At 47.2% G+C, this 20000-nt stretch overlaps 1 protein-coding gene across 1 annotated transcript in view; it reads left to right on the top strand.

The window, feature by feature from the left end:
- LOC139930536 (kalirin-like) overlaps window positions 1–16299 on the top strand; it is a 71645-nt gene extending 55346 nt beyond the window's left edge. Inside the window, 15 exon segments of the mRNA XM_078291220.1 lie at window positions 71–202; window positions 5747–5860; window positions 5996–6066; window positions 6179–6245; window positions 7209–7312; window positions 7407–7476; window positions 8614–8635; window positions 8638–8699; window positions 9985–10077; window positions 10185–10235; window positions 10814–10891; window positions 12932–13117; window positions 13489–13660; window positions 13849–13994; window positions 15710–16299. Coding sequence (XP_078147346.1) covers window positions 71–202; window positions 5747–5860; window positions 5996–6066; window positions 6179–6245; window positions 7209–7312; window positions 7407–7476; window positions 8614–8635; window positions 8638–8699; window positions 9985–10077; window positions 10185–10235; window positions 10814–10891; window positions 12932–13117; window positions 13489–13660; window positions 13849–13994; window positions 15710–15895 — 1554 coding nt within the window. The 3' untranslated portion in view covers window positions 15896–16299.
- The last annotated feature ends 3701 nt before the right edge of the window (window positions 16300–20000 follow it).

The following is a 20000-nucleotide window of genomic DNA, read 5'->3' as shown; positions in this document are numbered from 1 at the left end:
TCAGTAGTATCAGTAGTATCAGTAGTAGTATCAGTAGTAGTAGTATCAGTAGTACTCCTTGTCTCTGCAGCGCTGGTTGACCAGTCCGGTTCGGAGGCTGAGTCAAGGTAAAGCTGATGGACAGAAGAAACCTCCAGTCCGAACCAGGAGGCGGGACAACCGGCCTGAACTGACCACGCCCCTCACTACCAACACACAGACGGTACACACACACACACACACACACACACACACAGAATACATGGTACCACGTATAGATGAGTTTCCGAGCATCGTCACATAAAGTGTGCGCGCATCTCAGGGGCAGAAAGGCCACCGGCAGCCTCAGTTCACATTAGTTAGTCAGTAATCTGAGTTCCCAGAAGCAATAGCAAAGATTTTAGTTTAGTAAGTGGCTGTATATTCTAACATCATGCCTCGCAGTTGCTAGTAGCAGTTGCACCCTAGATTGGAAAGAATAAAAAACAACTCCCGAAATCAGCGTAGGGTCCAGCTGCAGCCCCGGAGAAGCCCCCCATCCCTAACCCGCCCGGCCCGGCCGGGGCTTCTCCGCCCTGCAGCTGGGTGCTGATGGAGCGGCGATCCAGCTAACTCAGTTAGCTAGCTTCATATAAACCTCCTGGTTGACACTTACCGGCCGTACATGTACAGTTTGTTGTCAGGATGTCAGTCGTACAGCCGGGCATCTCAGGGCTCTGCTTCACACTGACTCTGGGTCAGATCTGCTCTGAACACAGAACTCAGCAGAGCTGTACCGTCTGATCTGCTGCACATGCCCACATGACACGTCATTACAGCACGGAGAGGTCTGTTGCTCGGAGGCTCTTCTGTATACGCTAGGCTTTTCAATCAGATACATATATACAGTATGTTTGGCCATAGTATGGCCATGGTATGTCTACAAGCCATTCATCACTGGAATTGAATAAGGGTCCGGCAGTCATTCACCAATACTTAAAACAAGTTGTTCTAAATAATCTGTGTGATCAGAGTCTGACAAACTAGCCAGGTACGCCACTGTTGTCTGTCTGTTGTTATCAGCGTGAAAATTACAGCCAAGTTGCTATAGCGATAGCCACAGTGGCTTTTCTGCCCCTGAGCTGCACGCGCATCCTCCACTGTTTGTAAACGTGAAACTCATCTGTATCCAGAACATTATATAAATGCTCAATCATCAATCTGCTCCCAGCAGCTGAGTCTCATGATGGAGGAACATGTAGAACTGTGTGTTAGTTAATAAAGTGTAAATCTGTAGAACTGTGTGTTAGTTAATAAAGTGTAAATGTGTAGAACTGTGTGTTAGTTAATAAAGTGTAAATCTGTAGCAAGCAGCTAGAAGCAGAGAGCAGCTGAGTCAGCTTGTTGTGGTGTGGCTGTAGATCCATTCAGTAACGTTCTCAGTAAAAGTGAATAGTGTGATAAGGACGTAGCTTTAGGGTTGGTTAGGGTTAGGAAGGTGTGAGCGCTGCCCTGGTGTCTGTGTGTCCTGGTGTCTTTAATTTTTAACGTTTCTTTAACTGTTTTTAACTGTTAAATTGTTTTAATCGGTGTCCTAAGTGTCTGTCTATTTTACAAGATTGTGCGGTATGGAGCTTTATCCAGTGTTTTTGGCCATTCTTATCAACGAAGTTTGGTGTCACAACTATGCCCAAACAAACAAGTGTACACTGTATTTTAAAGAAGTCGTTCAGCAGCTTCTATCAGTATGTCACCTGTCATACACGACGAAACAAAACTCTTGACCTCTGCTATGGCTCTATTAAGGCAGCTTTTAAATCTGTTGCAGGACCATCGCTTGGATTCTCAGATCATAACACGCTGCACCTTCTTCCCACGTAGGAACCTGTGCTCAGGAGGTAAAAGGTGCTAAAAAGAAAAGTTCAGGTTTGGACTGAGGACAGCTCTCTTGCCTTACAGGCGCGCTTTGATTGTACAGACTGGTCCGTTTTTTTCAAGAGGCTACTGACGGTATTGATGAACTCACTGAGGTGGTTTGTGACTGTCTTTTTGCACTGACTGTGTAATTCCCACCAAGGAAATTAAAATATTTCCAAATAACAAGCCATGGATCTCCAAAGGCTTAAAGGACCTTTTGCACAATAAGAAGATCGCCTTCAGGGAAGGTAATACAGTTAATACAGTGAGGGAAATTAAGAAAGAAGTGAGGTCTGAAATTAAAAAGGACGAGTTTAGGTACAAGAGAAAGACTGAGGCAGAACTTGGTGGTAATAATCTAAGGGCTGCCTGGCAGGGGATGAAAACGGTGACAGGGTCTCAGGATATGAACCCCAGGGGTGTCAGTCTTTTGGTTTTAATTCAGATGCACACCTTGCTGATGAGTTAAATGCTTTTTACCTAAGATTTGATAATATTGATTTCACTTCAGAAGTTAATACTATAAAGGAAAGGACCAGGACAGGTCTGTGGACATTGATGCTCAGAGTGTTAAGAGGCTCTTTCAGCAGGTTAGTGTCAGGAGGAGCCCAGGCTCTGATAACATCGGTGGCCAGGTGTTAAAGGTGTGTGCAGAACAGCTGTGTAGTATATTTCATTTTATTTTCATACAGTCTCCTAAGCTAAGGTTTCCTAAGATCTGGAAACACTCTGTAATAGTCCCAGTAGCTAAGATCAGTACTCCAAAAGTGTTAAATGATTTCAGGCCTGTTGCTCTCACTTCACTGGTCATGAAATCCTTTGGGAAGTTAATTAAGAGTGTGATCTTACAGCAGCTTGGGGACAGCCTGGGCCGCCTACAGAGGGCAGAGGATGCCACCCTGACCTTTCTTAACCTTTGTTTAAGCATCTTGAGACCCCTAATGCCCATGCCAGACTGTTATTCATTGATTTTTCCTCTGCCTTTAACACTATTCAGCCGCATCTACTTGCAGAGAAACTTATGTCTCTTTATAAACTTTATTGGCTTTATTGGATTTTAACATTATTGGCTGGATAGTAGACTTTTTAATAGATCGCAATGTGTCAGGGTCAATGGTGCTTATTCTAATTGGCTGTGCTCTTCCACTGGCTCTCCTCAAGGTTGTAAATGGTAAATGGACTGCATTTATATAGCGCTTTTCTAGTCTACCGACCACTCAAAGCGCTTTACAATAATGTCTACATTCACCCATTCACACACACATTCATGTTGTCTCCCCTTCTCTACATTATGTACACTAACAAATGTCTGAGTACTCATGAAAACAGGCTCATCAGTCAATATGCTGACGACTCTGTTATTGTTAGCCTTCTTCAGGGGCAGGACCAAGACCATGGACCTGTGGTGGATGACTTTGTGTCACGGTGTGATCAGTCTTTCCTTCACCTAAATGTTACAAAAACCAAAGATATGATTGTTGACCTTAGAAAGTCATCAGCCAGCCCCACTTCGACGGTCATTAAAGGCTCTGATATTGAACTGGTCGAAAATATCTCAGCACTATTATTGACAGAAAGCTGTTTTGAACCCAATGCGGATGGAATTTTAAAAAAAAAGTACAACAGCGTCTTTTCTTTTTAAGGAAAATTAATTATTTTAATGTTTGCAATACTATGATGACACTTTTTTATTGAGTCTGTCCTACCTTTCTGCATGGCAGCATGGTATGGCAACCTCAACTTGTGGAACAGGAAGAGACTTAATAGCCTTGTCAGAGTGGCAAGTAAAGTTATTGGAGTGAGTCAGGCCGAGCTCGCTGACATTTACCATACACGGGTTCTTGGGAAGACCAGAGTCATTCTGGACTGTTCTGATCGTCCTCTACATGGGGAGCTTGTGTCGTTGCCATCGGGCCGCCGGGTGGACGGACGAAGAGAATCAAGGCATCTTTTGTTTCTGTAGCCGCTGGTCTGCTGAACTCCAGATAACCACTGAACTATATGGACTATGATTATATGGAGATTCCTTTTACACCGGCTTAATCTATTGTCTTGATCTTTATTGTACAAAGGTACATGTGAGGAGCCCCTCTGACACGATGTTGTGTCGTGTCGTGTCGTGTCGTGTCGTGTCGTGTCGTGTCGTGTCGTGTCGTGTCGTTTTGTTTGATTGATGTTGTGGACCACTCGGTCTACCATGGCTGCAAACCCAATTTCTTTTAGTGGGACAATAAAGTTGAGTTGAGTTGAAGGTGGATTTGTTTCCAAATGTAGGTTACTGTGACACAGTAAACTGTCTTGTCTTTAGCCCTAGTCTCTACTCCAAAACACTCTGAGTTGTAGCTTGAGAAGAGTCAGCTCAGTTAACCTGAACAAACTGTTAGCTTAGGGTGACCACATTTTCAAACCCCCAAACCGGGACCCTTAAGTGTACCGCACGTTCATGCATGCGCACATGTATGCGCTTATGCACCATAGGTGTTTTCATCAGGATGGGGGACAATTATTTCAGCGCTTAGCACACCTAGTGACTGCACCTTTCAACACCATGGACAGCGCCTCAGCAAATGAAAAATGATCTCCAAAAATCCACCAAAACATAGTTTATTTGAAAACTGTATAATAACACTAGTAAACACAAAACACAAGGATTGCACTGGTGTAATATAACATATTTATTGATTGTCAGATACCTTTCAGCTCTGGTTGTTTCACCAGATGGTTGCAAAGGTCCCTCCTGAGCTGCCAGTTTCAGATCACTGTCACCGGCGTTTGCCCCGCTGAAGTAGGTCGCAACGGTGCTACTACTAGCTTGTAGCCACCGCTTATGTTTGGCCGTCTTAATATGATCTTTTATGTCGGCATTTCCACCGTGCGCGACCGAAAATGTACTCTTGCAGTGTGTGCAGAACGCAGCATTTTCGTTGCCGGCTACTTCACGAAGAAAAGAGTAACTTAAGCCTTCTGGAGGTCTTTAGAAAAGAGCGACTTTCTCGTCGGCATGACAGCTAACCGTTAGCGTACTGACAGATTCTGTCAGACAGAGCCACAAGCGTCATAGGCTAGCAACAGCCTTGACAACGACACATTGATTGATTGACACACATACAGACAAATCAGTGTTGAATTCAGACACGTGGTGCATTGTTCATGTTTTTTGATTGGGTTAGGTAATAATGAGCGGGACAGAACATGATAAACGTCTATGTAAGCGCTGAAAACAAGTATAATACTATTATTATTATTTTAATTGTGGTGAAAACCGGGACAATTTGGTAGTGAATGTTGAAAACCGGGACATTTTAGTGTTTTACAGATATTTGTCGGGACTCGGGACACCCATCTTGAAACCGGGACAATCCCGGACAAACCGGCACGTCTGGTCGCCGTATGTTAGCTAGCTAACTAGCCGGCAAACACACTGATGTTAATGTGAACATGCTAACGCTAACTGCTACTAGATACGTTAGCTAGTGTGCTAATCAGATGTGTTAACAACAAGACAGTGATGCTAGCTGACCAGATACTATGGTTAGCTAGCTAACAAGCTGACATTATCTAAACACTAAATCAATCAGATGGATCAGTGATGAAATGATCAGTTCAGTCATCTCAGTTGGTTGAGATTCAATTTTTTAACTAACAGACAATTCTCCAATGTTCCGCCATATTTTCTTTCCGTATAAGAAAGAAAATATGAAAATTATAATCAAATCATGATGATGATAATACTTTATTGTCAGATCCAGTCTGAAATTGACATGACATGACATGACAAGATAAACTAGTAAAGAGCTGGTTAATGTTAACCTTTCAGTAATCACACTCTTTCTTTCTTTCTTTCTTTCTTTCTTTCTTCTTCTGTATGTAGAAGGGGAGGAAGGAGGAGGCGGGGCAGAGTGGAGGGGAGGAGGAGCCAGAGGAGGAGAGCCACACCCCCCTCCCCCCGCCCATGGAGATCATCAAAGACCCCAACAACCCTGAGGTAACGAGGGAGGAAAGGAGGGAGGAGGGAGGAAACAAGGGAGGAAAGGAGGGAGGGAGTGATTTAACCCCGCCTTTTCTCTCTCTCCCTCTCTCTCTCTCTCTCTTCCTCCCTCTCTCTCTCTCTCTCTCTCAGTCTATAGATTCTGATCAAGGCTCTAATGAGTCGGACACCGAACAGAGAAACAAGGCGATGAGAGGACGCATGTAAGACACACACACACACACACACACACCAATTTTCAAATTGTTAGTGTAAAAAAACAAATGTGAACTTTGGTGTGTGTGTGTGTGTGTGTGTGTGTGTGTGTGTGTGCAGGTTCGTGGTTAATGAGATGGTCCAGTCAGAGAAGGACTATGTTAAGGACCTGGGTGTGATCGTAGAGGTGAGACAGATTCTTCTGAATTACTGTTTGAAATTCAGTTCTTAAATATTCAGTTTCAACTGACTTGGAAAATAATTTCAACAAGACTGAGATCAAATCTGCAGCCGTTCAGTCTGTCAGACTACAGGCAAGCTACGACTTCTAATTCAACTGTAAATCTGTCAGATTTCTGATTCAGTTCTGTAAATCTGTGGATGTGGACCTGATCTAAACTCTCTCTCAACTTTCTATTCAATTCAATTCAATTCAAAGGGGCTTTATTGTCATGGGAAACATACGTTTACATTGCCAAAGCAAGTGTAAAATAAAAACAAAAAATGTACGTACAATTAAAGATCTACTAGAATAAAGAAATGTGTAAACAGAGCTGTGTAACATTGCAACATTGCAATCAAATATATATAAATAAGAGTAGAACAGAAAAATTGTGATTTTGCTGTTAAAAAAAATATATATATATACAGATAAGTAAAGATAATTTAAAATAAAAATAGAAAAATGTGGACATTGCAGTTAAAAAATATAAATACAAATAAGTGAGAACTGTGTAAACACTGCAACAATTTTTTTTATTTTTTTTATTTTTTTACAAATGTATTTAAAGGTATCTGTTCTGTTTGTATGTACAGTATGTCTATGTACAGAGATCTGCACAGTGCAGATAGTGCAGGAATACACAGATGATTGACAGTCTCTTTCTCTCTCTCTCTCTCTCTCTCTCTCTCTCTCTGTCTCTCTCTCTCTCTCTTTGTCTCTCTCTTTCTCTCTCTCTCTCTCTCTCTGTCTCTCTCTCTCTCTCTTTCTCTCTCTCTCTCTCTCTCTGTCTCTCTGTCTCTCTCTCTCTCTCTGTCTCTCTCTCTCTCTCTCTCTCTCTCTGTCTCTCTGTCTCTCTGTCTCTCTCTCTCTCTCTCTCTCTCTCTCTCTCTCTCTGTCTCTCTCTCTCTCTCTCTCTCTCTCTCTCAGGGCTTCATGTCCAGGCTGGAGGTCAGAGGAACTCCAGAAGAGATGAGAGGAAAAGACAAGATCGTCTTCGGCAACATCCAGCAGATCTACGACTGGCACCGCGAGTCAGTGCACACACAACACACACACACACACACACACACACACACACACACACACACACACACACACAGAGTCTGACTGAGTGTTGTCTTGTAGTTTCTTCCTGGTGGAGTTGGAGCGTTGTCTTCAGGACCACGACCTGCTGGCCGACCTGTTCATCAAACATGTGAGTACTACTGCAGTACTACTGCTATACACTGCTACAGTACTGTAGTACACTGCTATACACTGCTAGAGCACTGTAGTACACTGCTATACACTGCTACAGCACTGTAGTACACTGCTATACACTGCTACAGCACTGTAGTACACTGCTATACACTGCTACAGCACTGTAGTACACTGCTATACACTGCTACAGCACTGTAGTACACTGCTATACACTGCTACAGTACTACAGTACACTGCTATACACTGCTACAGTACTACAGTACACTGCTATACACTGCTACAGTACTACAGTACACTGCTATACACTGCTACAGTACTACAGTACACTGCTATACACTGCTACAGTACTGCAGCAAACTGTTACAGTACTGCAGTACACTGCTATACACTGATACAGTACACTGCTATACACTGCTACAGTACTACAGTACACTGCCATACACTGCTACAGTACTGCAGGACACTGCTACAGTACTACAGTACACTGCCATACACTGCTACAGTACTACAGTACACTCTTACTGTACTACAGGACACTGCTATACAGTGCTACAGTACACTGCTATAGTACTACAGTACACTGCTATACACTGCTACAGTACTACAGGACACTGCTACAGTACTACAGTACACTGCTATACACTGCTACAGTACTACAGGACACTGCTACAGTACTACAGTACACTGCCATACACTGCTACAGTACTACAGTACTACAGTACACTGCTATACACTGCTACAATACTACAGTACACTGCTACAGAACTACAGTACATTACTATACACTGGTTCAGTACTACAGTACACTGCTACAGAACTACAGTACATTACTATACACTGGTTCAGTACTACAGTACACTGCTACAGTACTACAGTACACTGCTATACACCGCTACAGTACTACAGTACACTGCTAAAGTACTACCGTAAATATACACTAATGCACAACTAGCTGGTTGGCTTCCTGTCACCATGGTAACAACTTCAGGACCAGCTGCACACTGAGAAAACCACGACAGTATTGATCAATCAATCAATCAATCAATCAATCAGTCACTGATTGACGGGTGTGTGTGTATGTATGTGTGTGTGTGTGTGTGTGTGTGTGTGTGTGTGTGTGTGTGTGTTGCAGGAGCGTCGTCTGCACATGTACGTGGTTACTGTCAGAACAAGCCGAGGTCAGAGTTCATCGTCATCGAGTACGAGACATTCTTCGAGGTGAGAGGCACTTCCTGTTACATCACTTCCTGTTCAGGGGGGCGGAGTCAGTTCATGATCTCACACACACTGCCAATAAACTTCAACTAACTCTCTCTGTCCCGTCTCTCCTGTCTCTCTCTCCTGCCTGTCTCTCTCTCCTGCCTGTCTCTCTCTCCCGCCTGTCTCTCTCTCCTGCCTGTCTCTCTCTCCTGTCTCTCCCCGCCTGTCTCTCTCTCCTGCCTGTCTCTCTCTCCTGTCTCTCCCGCCTGTCTCTCTCTCCTGCCTGTCTCTCTCTCCCGCCTGTCTCTCTCTCCTGCCTGTCTCTCTCTCCTGTCTCTCCCGCCTGTCTCTCTCTCCTGCCTGTCTCTCTCTCCTGCCTGTCTCTCTCTCCTGTCTCTCCCGCCTGTCTCTCTCTCCTGCCTGTCTCTCTCTCCCGCCTGTCTCTCTCTCCTGCCTGTCTCTCTCTCCCGCCTGTCTCTCTCTCCTGCCTGTCTCTCTCTCCCGCCTGTCTCTCTCTCCTGCCTGTCTCTCTCTCCTATCTCTCTCCTGTCTCTCTCTCCCGCCTGTCTCTCTCTCCCGCCTGTCTCTCTCTCCCGCCTGTCTCTCTCTCCTGCCTGTCTCTCTCTCCCGCCTGTCTCTCTCTCCTGCCTGTCTCTCTCTCCCGCCTGTCTCTCTCTCCTGCCTGTCTCTCTCTCCCGCCTGTCTCTCTCTCCCGCCTGTCTCTCTCTCCCGCCTGTCTCTCTCTCCCGCCTGTCTCTCTCTCCTGCCTGTCTCTCTCTCCTGTCTCTCCCGCCTGTCTCTCTCTCCTGCCTGTCTCTCTCTCCTGTCTCTCCCGCCTGTCTCTCTCTCCTGCCTGTCTCTCTCTCCCGCCTGTCTCTCTCTCCTGCCTGTCTCTCTCTCCTGTCTCTCCCGCCTGTCTCTCTCTCCTGCCTGTCTCTCTCTCCTGCCTGTCTCTCTCTCCTGTCTCTCCCGCCTGTCTCTCTCTCCTGCCCTGTCTCTCTCTCCCGCCTGTCTCTCTCTCCTGCCTGTCTCTCTCTCCTGCCTGTCTCTCTCTCCTGCCTGTCTCTCTCTGCCGCCTGTCTCTCTCTCCCGCCTGTCTCTCTCTCCTGCCTGTCTCTCTCTGCCGCCTGTCTCTCTCTCCCGCCTGTCTCTCTCTCCTGCCTGTCTCTCTCTGCCGCCTGTCTCTCTCTCCTGCCTGTCTCTCTCTCCTGCCTGTCTCTCTCTCCTGTCGCTCTCCTGTCTCTCTCTCCTGCCTGTCTCTCTCTCCTGCCTGTCTCTCTCTCCCGCCTGTCTCTCTCTCCAGGAGATCCAACATGAGATCAGTTGCAGGATGTCGATCAGTGATTATCTGATCAAACCGATCCAGAGAATCACCAAGTACCAGCTGCTGCTCAAGGTGTGTGTGTGTGTGTGTGTGTGTGTGTGTGTGTGTGTGTGTGAGCTTTTTACCCATTCATTCACATTTTCTCCTAAAAACTGTCTGTCTGCCTGTCTGTCTCTCAGGACTTTCTGAAGTACACGTCTAAAGCCGGACTGGACTGTGAGGAGATTGAGGTGACCCCCCCCCCCCCTCCCCCCCCCCCCCTTCTCTGCCTTGACTCCACCCCTTATTAATTAAGCCCCTCCCCCTATTTATTGACTAATGTAGTGTAATATGTTATTATGAAGAATAAAAGTTTCTAATGTAGAATAAAGAGTTTTAATATCCCAGTAAAATAGATTATAAGTAGTTTTAGCATTAGAATGAGTAATACAGCAGTGAAACAGATGGTGATAAATGGTAAATTAAAGGAAAACCAAACTGACTTCAGTGTGACTCTGAAAGAAATATTTTTATATTTTTAATCTAGAATTAAAATAGTAACTAATAACTTCTAATGGTGCAGCAGGCTCAGTCTGTCTGGTGTAAACACAGAGCTGCTGTTGTCATGGTGATGATGATGATGATGATGATGAGGATGAGGATGATGATGAATGATTTAAGTGGGATGGTGAATCACCACCCTGCAGACCACGCAACACATTTCTGTAATATTTAACAGGTCTGTGTGTTTGTTTGTGTGTGGTTTGGTGTGTGTGTGTGTGTGTGTGTGTGTGTGTATGTGTGTGTATGTGTGTGTGTGTGTCTCCAGAAAGCGGTAGAGTTGATGTCATTGGTTCCAAAGCGCTGCAACGACATGATGAACCTGGGCCGCCTGCAGGGATATGAGGTACGAGCTGTGTGTGTGTGTGTTTGTGTGCGTGTGTGTGTGTGTGTGTATGTATGTGTGTGTGTGTATGTGTGGGGAGAAGTTACTTTCCTAATGTAATCCATTACTGATCCCCTGACTGAAGCTGTAATCAGTAAACTCAGTAGATGAACATGTCCATCATGTGGAACACTTCACCCTCAGCTGGTTAGTGAACACAGCTGTTCACCTGACCGCTCTGCGCCGCTCGGATGATGCGGCGCAGAGCGGTGAATCCTGGGGCTTTCCATTCGTTCTCGTCGGTCAAGTCTCCGTCTGATGTTTCCTCAACTGGCAAGTAAACTTCTGCTTCTTCATCCGTCCTGCGTCCGGCCGGTTCTCCAGTCCCGCAGCTCTTGATCCTGGTCTAGACTGTGACTGTCTGCTGTAGAGTTCAGATTTCCTTCACTGGAACTAAGAGGCTGAACCATGAAGAACAGCGTTGCGTTGCGTTGCGTTGCGTTGCGCTGCGCTGCGCTGCGCTGCGCTGCGTTGCGTTGCGTTGCGTTGCGTTGCGTTGCGTTGCGTTGCGTTGCGCTGCGCTGCGCTGCGCTGCGCTGCGCTGCGCTGCGCTGCGCTGCGTTGCGTTGCGTTGCGCTGCGTTGCGTTGCGCTGCGTTGCGCTGCGCTGCGCTGCGTTGCGTTGCGTTGCGTTGCGTTGCGTTGCGCTGCGTTGCGTTGCGCTGCGTTGCGTTGCGCTGCGTTGCGTTGCGCTGCGTTGCGTTGCGTTGCGCTGCGTTGCGTTGCGCTGCGCTGCGCTGCGCTGCGTTGCGTTGCGTTGCGTTGCGCTGCGTTGCGTTGCGCTGCGTTGCGTTGCGCTGCGTTGCGTTGCGCTGCGTTGCGTTGCGTTGCGCTGCGTTGCGTTGCGTTGCGTTGCGTTGCGTTGCGTTGCGTTGCGCTGCGTTGCTTTGTGTTGGACAGACGGTTTGTTGTCTCTCCGCTCTTCGGCGCTCGGCGGTCCGTTCGGTGAGCTTCAGCCTGACTGCTGGACGTTTCCTCTTCACAGTAACAGATCTTACAGCTCAGCTACGCCGGTTTCTGGTCCGTTTGTTTGTGTCTGAAGGGTCGGATCAGACACGCAGCCGTTTACTTCACTGCTGCACGTCGACGGATCTGCTGACGGATCGGAGCCGCAACTCTGGAGATACGCATGACTTCTATTTTTGTTCCATATTTTAGCCATATAAATGTACATACATGCCAAGATTTTGCTTACTGTAGTCATTAATCACCATGTCAGTAAACAGAATAGAGGAAACAGGAACTAATGTCACTTAAATAAATGTTGAGATGAGGTTATCTATGAAGCCGCTGAGAATCCTACGCCTACACTCTGAAGAAAAAGTGACATAAGTACTCCTGTATGGTACATTAATGTTCCTCACGGTACAACTTCAGTTGTTTATGGAACAATAAGCAAAACTAGATAACTGTGTTCACTTACCCAGAGGTAAAATGTAGATACGTGCAAGACCATGCAGAACCAGAACTGACCTGGTGCGGCAGCTCAAACTGCCGAGCTGCAGCTGGACCGTACAAGTTTGGATACGCAAACGTAACGCGTGCTGTGGAGTTCAGGCGTTACAGAGATCTGAGCAGCTGACTTGCTGAAAGGAGGCGTCCTCTGACGGAGCCGCACTGAAACACGAGAACTTCGGCTCACTGTCTGGAGGTTTCACGGCTCTGAGCTCGGCTTATATTCCTGTCAGCAGTGGATGAGGCTGAAATAGACCAGTCCACTAACGAGGAGGAGAGTCCGCATACTTTTGGACATGTAGTGTACATCAGTGTAAGGACTGTTGAGTCAGTGTTAGTGCCTGTATGAGTCCACCTGTCTGTCTCTCCACCTGTCTGTCTGTCTGTCTGTCTGCCTGTCTGTCTCTCAGGGGAAGCTCCTGCAGCAGGAGACCTTCTGTGTGTGGGAGCAGGACGGAGGAGTTTTGTCTGTCTACCTGTCTAACAGCCTGTCTGTCTCTCTGCCTGTCTGTCTCTCCGCCTGTCTGTCTGCCTGTCTGTCTCTCAGGGGAAGCTGACGTCTCAGGGGAAGCTCCTGCAGCAGGAGACCTTCTGTGTGTGGGAGCAGGACGGAGGAGTTTTGTCTCGCAGTAAAGAGCGGAGAGTCTTCCTGTTCGAACAGATCGTCATCTTCAGCGAACTGCTGCGCAAAGGATCCTCCAACCCCGGATACCAGTTCAAGAACAGCATCAAGGTAGGCTGGTTACACTGGTTACACTGGTTACACTGGTTACACCGGTTACACTGGTTACACTGGTTATACTGGTTATACTGGTTACACCGGTTACACTGGTTACACTGGTTATACTGGTTACACTGGTTACACCGGTTATACCGGTTATACTGGTTATACCGGTTATATCGGTTATACCGGTTTTACCGGTTACATCGGTTATACCGGTTACACCGGTTACACCGGTTACACCAGTTATACTGGTTATACTGGTTATACTGGTTATTATGCTGGTTAGACTGGTATGTTTGTATATTTGAATGTGAAACAGTGTCTGACCTACATGTATGTACTGTCTGTGTGTGTGTGTGTGTGTGTGTGTGTGTGTGCAGGTGAGCTACCTGTCCATGCAGGACAGTGTGGACTCTGATCCCTGTAAGTTCGTCCTCTGGTCCCGCGGCTCGGCAGAGCGCTTCACCCTGCAGGCTTCAACCACCAGCATCAAGCTGACCTGGGTGGAGACCATCGCCGCCCTGCTGGACGCCCAGAACAACTTCCTGTCTGGTGAGGGGGGGGAGGGGGGGCTTCCTGTCTTGGGAGGGGGATGGGAGGGTAACTACCCAGTTCTTCTTCTATTTATTCCAAAGAAACTGGAAATGTAAAACGCATCACTTCCTACACGTTTACATCGGGATTTAATCTGGTTTAGTTCAGTCTGAATCTAACGTGCGTGCGTGTGTGTGTGTGTGCAGCTCTCCAGTCTCCTATAGAGTACCAGAGGAAGGAGGGCGGAGTCTCTGTGACACGCCCACTGTCGTCCGGGCGACCGCCGTCGGCCCCGCCCACCCCCAACGGCCACGCCCCCCAGCCCCCCCCTGACAACGAGCAGGACGACCAGGTTTGAACCAACTTTATCGTTCTGAATGCTGAACATTGTCTTCCCTCTGAGCGAGGCACTAACCACACAACTAGAATGATAGAACGGTCATTCCCATTCAAATCATTCCTGCACTGTCGGAGCGGTGGCCATCTTGCTGTGACCCGTTGGACTAGCTTCTGTATAAAGCGACTCAAAGTCACTGAGCTGAGAGGATGTCACCTGCTGTGTCACTCTGCCTCCACCAGGTGGAGCTCTGTCACCTGCTGTGTCACTCTGCCTCCACCAGGTGGAGCTCTGCCACCTGCTGTGTCACTCTGCCTCCACCAGGTGGAGCTGTTCATCTGTTTCAGCTGATGTCTGTTAGCTGTTTGAAGTTAGCGGACGCTAACTTTTCTCTCCACTAAAGGAAGGCTAAGCTACGTTTATAGCATTTAAGGAGCTATATTAAGTTAAAGGAACCTGTTTGATGCTAACATGCTAATGTTGACTAGAAGAGCTAGAGAGAGTACAGTCTGTGATGAAGCTACGTTAGCCTCGTCGCTAACGTTAGCTTTCAGTTGAGTTCTGACAGTTTGCTAACAGACTCATCTGCTCAGTTCTCACAGTGTGACAGACTTTACACCTTAATGTCCAGACTGTTGTCACCATAGCAACTAACACTTCACCATAATCACCATTTTATGCTGAACTAAACAAATTACCAAGACAAACAGTGGAAGAACCGCTCTAGACATTAAAGTTCTGTGGCTCCAACACTGCAGGTTGCTGGTTCTGTTCTGCAGACTAAAGGCCCATTCACATCTAGAACGATAACTATAAAGATAACTATAACTATAAAAATATTTAAATCGACAACTATAACTATATTCTTGGTTCCATCTCAGAGTGATTTTTCTGGCGGTAGAGACAACGATAAAACATTTTCAACCAATCAAACTAAAGTTCTACAAAGAAGGGGTGGAGAGTTCAGTAGTTCACTGCAGTGATGGAGCTGCTGAGGAACTGATGACAGAAGTCCAGAGGAACAAAGACCATCGCCTCTAAAAATGTTGAACAGAAACGTGACGAACCGGTCGGGATGGGAACAGCTCTTGGGATTAGCGGTAAGGCTGTTTACTGACCTGGAAGCTAGTTAAATCGCTAACTTTTGGTAGCATGATGCTAAGAAAATAGCATAATCTCTTGGCCAACCTGACCGCAAATGCGCTATTATCCTGTTTTCAATATGACCGGGAGGGAACAACATGTGTCTCCAGCATCCTGTTGAAAGCGTTCAGCCACGGTGACGTTCAGGTGTTTCTCTCAACATGGGCTACAGGAGACTTTACTCTCTGATCCACAGTAGATGGTGTGCAGAGTCTCCTACTGGTAAAGAAATGAACAGCTTCACTTGGTGACCATTAGTACCGTTAGCTCTCATATAAACAAAGCACAATAATGTCATGAAAGCTCCATAAAAGAGCATTATTATCTGCCATCTCTCTCTCTTTTGCAGCAATGCATGAACCCAAATCCTTCGGCTGTGTCGTTCTTTACTTTAGCGAACGAGTAAAATAAAAGCACGTCGGTAAAGTCATCATGCTCCATTTTTTCTCTGAATATTCGGCGCCGATATCGTTGTAGTGTGAACGCTTGAGCAACAGCGTATCGTTATAGTTTATAGTTATCTTTATAGTTGTCGCTCTAAGTGTGAATGGGCCTTAACCCTCTCTCCCCCCCCCCCCCCCCCCCAGGAGCTGGTCTTGGTGGTGCAGGACTTCGTGGCGGTCAGGGAGGACGAGATCTCGGTGTTCCGGGGGGAGAAGGTTCAGGTTCTGGCCTCCAACCAGCAGGGTCAGAGTCTGGTGTTCAGACCGGCCAACAGCGACTCGCCCGCCGCCGAGGGCTGGGTGTCCCGCTGCGCCCTGCACACACACTGACACACACACACACACACACACACACACACACACTGACACACACACACACACACTGACACACACACACACACACACACACTGACACACACACACACACACACACTGACACGCACACACACACACTGACACACACACACACACACACACACACACACACTGACACACACACACACACACTGACACACACACACACACACACACTGACACACACACACACACACACACACACTGACACACACACACACACACACACTGACACGCACACACACACACTGACACACACACACACACACACACACACACACACTGACACACACACACACACACTGACACACACACACACACACACACACTGACACACACACACACACACACACACACACTGACACACACACACACACACTGACACACACACTCTGAGACACACACACACACTGACACACACTGACACACTGACACAAACACACACAAACACTGAGACACACACACGCACACACACACACACACACGCACACACACTGACACAGACACACACACACACACACACTCACACACACACACACACACTGAACAAGTCCATTGCTGATCAGACATAACAAACACACACACACACACACACACACACACACACACACAGACACACACACACTTCTCTCCCAGCAGCAGGTACTGTTAGTCTCCTCCCTCCTTCCTGGTGCTCCAACATTCAACCAAAACACTCCTCCTCTTCCTCTTGCTCCCCCTCCTCCTCTTCCTCTTCCTCCCCCCCCCCCCCCCCCCGCCTCCTCCACACTCCTCTTCGTCCAATCAGACGTCGTCTGGTCGGCCTCCAGTTTACTGCTCCAAGCAACCAATCACACGCTGACGTCATATCGACAAACTGTTTCCTATTGGTCGTTGGGAGGTCACATGACCACGTCATCAGACTGCTCCAGGAAGCTACGGTTGCCTGGCAACAAGAGACAATAAAAAAAGTTCCCTGGAAGAGGCAAATGGACCTGTCCACCAATCAGAACTGAGCTCCATGTGACTCCGCCCCTCCATCCTGTTGATAGTGTGTATAAACAGACTGAACACACACCATACACACTGCTATGAAGATGATGATGATGAAGAACACTACGATGATTATGATAATTATGAATAATAGATTCTGTTTTTCACCTCAATAGAAAAATGAGAGAAACTGTTGTCATGTTAATGTTAGTGTGTGTGTGTGTGTGTGTGTGTGTGTGTGTGTGAGTGAGAGAGAGAGTGTGTGCGTGTGTGTGTGTGTGTGTGTGTGAGAGAGAGAGTGTGTGTGTGTGTGTGTGTGAGAGGGAGAGAGTGAGTGTGTGTGTGTTTGAGAGAGAGATAGAGTGTGTGTGTGTTAGAAAGTGTGTGAGTGAGTGAGTGAAAGTGTGTGAGTGTGTGAGTGTGTGTGTGTGTGTGTGTGTGTGTGTGTGTTAGTGACTCGTTCTGTGTGTTTTTCACTGACAGTGTGGTGTCCCGGTGTAGCGTTGCCATGACGACTCGTTGTGTTTGCGGTGACACCCGGTTTGTCTTTTGTCTTTTTAGCGTCCAGAGTCACACGCCACTGCGGTCCGGCTGCCCCCCACCCCCCACCCCCATGGTTACCGTTACCATAGCAGTAGCCAGCTGTGTGTGTGTGTGTGTGTGTGTGTGTGTGTGTGTGTGTGGCTCTGGTCAGTTTGGATATCCTGATTATGCATCTCCTGTTTCTGTATATAGACCGGACCTCCAACTACTACTGTACTAACACACTGGACACTGGAAACTGTACCTCTACCCACTCTGCCTGTCTCTCTCTCTGCCTGTCTCTCTCTCTGCCTGTCTCTCTCTCTGCCTGTCTCTCTCTGCCTGTCTCTCTCTGCCTGTCTCTCTCTCTGCCTCTCTCTCTCTGCCTATCTCTCTCTCTGCCTCTCTCTCTCTGCCTGTCTCTCTCTGCCTGTCTCTCTCTCTGCCTGTCTGTCTCTCTGTCTGTCTGTCAGACAGGTGGACAGTAGTAGCTGGTTTTGGATCTGAACTCAACTCAACTACTGTGACTGTCAAACTGTTTATACTGAAACGGTAACCTTCAATACTCTCTCTCTCTCTCTGTCTCTCTGTCTCTCTATCTCTCTACCTCTGTCTCTCTCTCTCTCTCTCTGTTTCTCTGGTGCCATTCTCAGACAACACCCAAGTCCTTAAGGTACTACATCGCCTGTAAAGTAGTGCACTACAGAGGGTATAGGGTGTAAAGTAGTGCACTACAGAGGATGTAGGGTGTAAAGTAGTGCACTTAGGAGGGTATAGGGTGTAAAGTAGTGCACTTCAGAGGGTATAGGGTGTAAAGTAGTGCACTACAGAGGATGTAGGGTGTAAAGTAGTGCACTTAGGAGGGTATAGGGTGTAAAGTAGTGCACTACAGAGGATGTAGGGTGTAAAGTAGTGCACTACGGAGGGTGTAGGGTGTAAAGTAGTGCACTTAGGAGGGTATAGGGTGTAAAGTAGTGCACTACAGAGGATGTAGGGTGTAAAGTAGTGCACTACGGAGGGTGTAGGGTGTAAAGTAGTGCACTACAGAGGATGTAGGGTGTAAAGTAGTGCACTACGGAGGGTGTAGGGTGTAAAGTAGTGCACTACGGAGGGTGTAGGGTGTAAAGTAGTGCACTACAGAGGATGTAGGGTGTAAAGTAGTGCACTACGGAGGGTGTAGGGTGTAAAGTAGTGCACTACGGAGGGTGTAGTGCACTACGCTACGGAGGGTCTAGGGTGTAAAGTAGTGCACTTCAGAGGTGCAGGGTGCTGTTTGAGACCTAGCCTTCTTGCCCATCGGCAAAACCAACCAACCAATCAAACGCAGTGATATTTGTACAGAACTAACAGCTGCTAACTGACTGCTAACAGCTCTCTGTTGTTGTTTGTAATAAACTTCATTTTTCATCCGAATCAAACTGTTTTCTGTGTGTATTGTATGTTTTGTGTGTGTGTGTGAGTGAGTGTGTGTGTGTGTGTGTGTGTGTGTGGAGATGATAGATGTTGTAGTTCCTTCTCAGTCCAGTGGGTGGAGCAATAACACTGTCACTCCCTACTCCTACCTCTGTAACTCTCTCTCTCTCTCTCTCTCTCGTCTCTCTCTCTCTGTTTCTCTGGTGCCATTCTCAGACAACACCCAAGTCCTTAAGGTACTACATCGCCTTTAAAGTAGTGCACTACAGAGGATGTAGGGTGTAAAGTAGTGCACTACAGAGTGAGTAGGGTGTAAGTAGGTGTAAGAGTGCACTGCAGAGGATGTAGGGTGTAAAGTTGTGCACAACGGAGGGTGCAGGGTGTAAAGTAGTGCACCACAGAGGTTGTAGTGCACTACGGAGGGTGTAGGGTGTAAAGTAGTGCACTTAGGAGGGTATAGGGGTGTAAAGTAGTGCACTTAGGAGGGTATAGGGTGTAAAGTAGTGCACTGCGGAGGGTGTAGGGTGTAAAGTAGTGCACTTAGGAGGGTATAGGGTGTAAAGTAGTGCACTACGGAGGGTGTAGGGGTGTAAAGTAGTGCACTTAGGAGGGTATAGGGTGTAAAGTAGTGCACTACGGAGGGTGTAGGGTGTAAAGTAGTGCACTTAGGAGGGTATAGGGTGTAAAGTACTGCACTACGGAGGGTCTAGGGTGTAAAGTAGTGTGCACTTAGGAGGGTATAGGGTGTAAAGTACTGCACTACGGAGGGTGTAGGGTGTAAAGTAGTGCACTACGGAGGGTGTAGGGTGTAAAGTAGTGCACTACGGAGGGTGTAGGTGTAAAGTAGTGCACTACGGAGGGTGTAGGGTGTAAAGTAGTGCACTTAGGAGGGTGTAGGGTGTAAAGCAGTGCACTACGGAGGGTGTAGTGCACTACGGAGGGTCTAGGGTGTAAAGTAGTGCACTTCAGAGGTGCAGGGTGTGCTGTTTGAGACCTAGCCTTCTTGCCCATCGGCAAAACCAACCAACCAATCAAACGCAGTGATATTTGTACAGAACTAACAGCTGCTAACTGACTGCTAACAGCTCTCTGTTGTTGTTTGTAATAAACTTCATTTTTCATCCGAATCAAACTGTTTTCTGTGTGTATTGTATGTTTTGTGTGTGATCTCGAT

This window comes from Centroberyx gerrardi, chromosome 21, assembly GCF_048128805.1.
Source record: "Centroberyx gerrardi isolate f3 chromosome 21, fCenGer3.hap1.cur.20231027, whole genome shotgun sequence".
Taxonomy (NCBI): domain Eukaryota; kingdom Metazoa; phylum Chordata; class Actinopteri; order Beryciformes; family Berycidae; genus Centroberyx; species Centroberyx gerrardi.
Note: the sequence above shows the minus strand (reverse complement) of the source record. Positions and strands in the feature narration are given on the sequence as shown.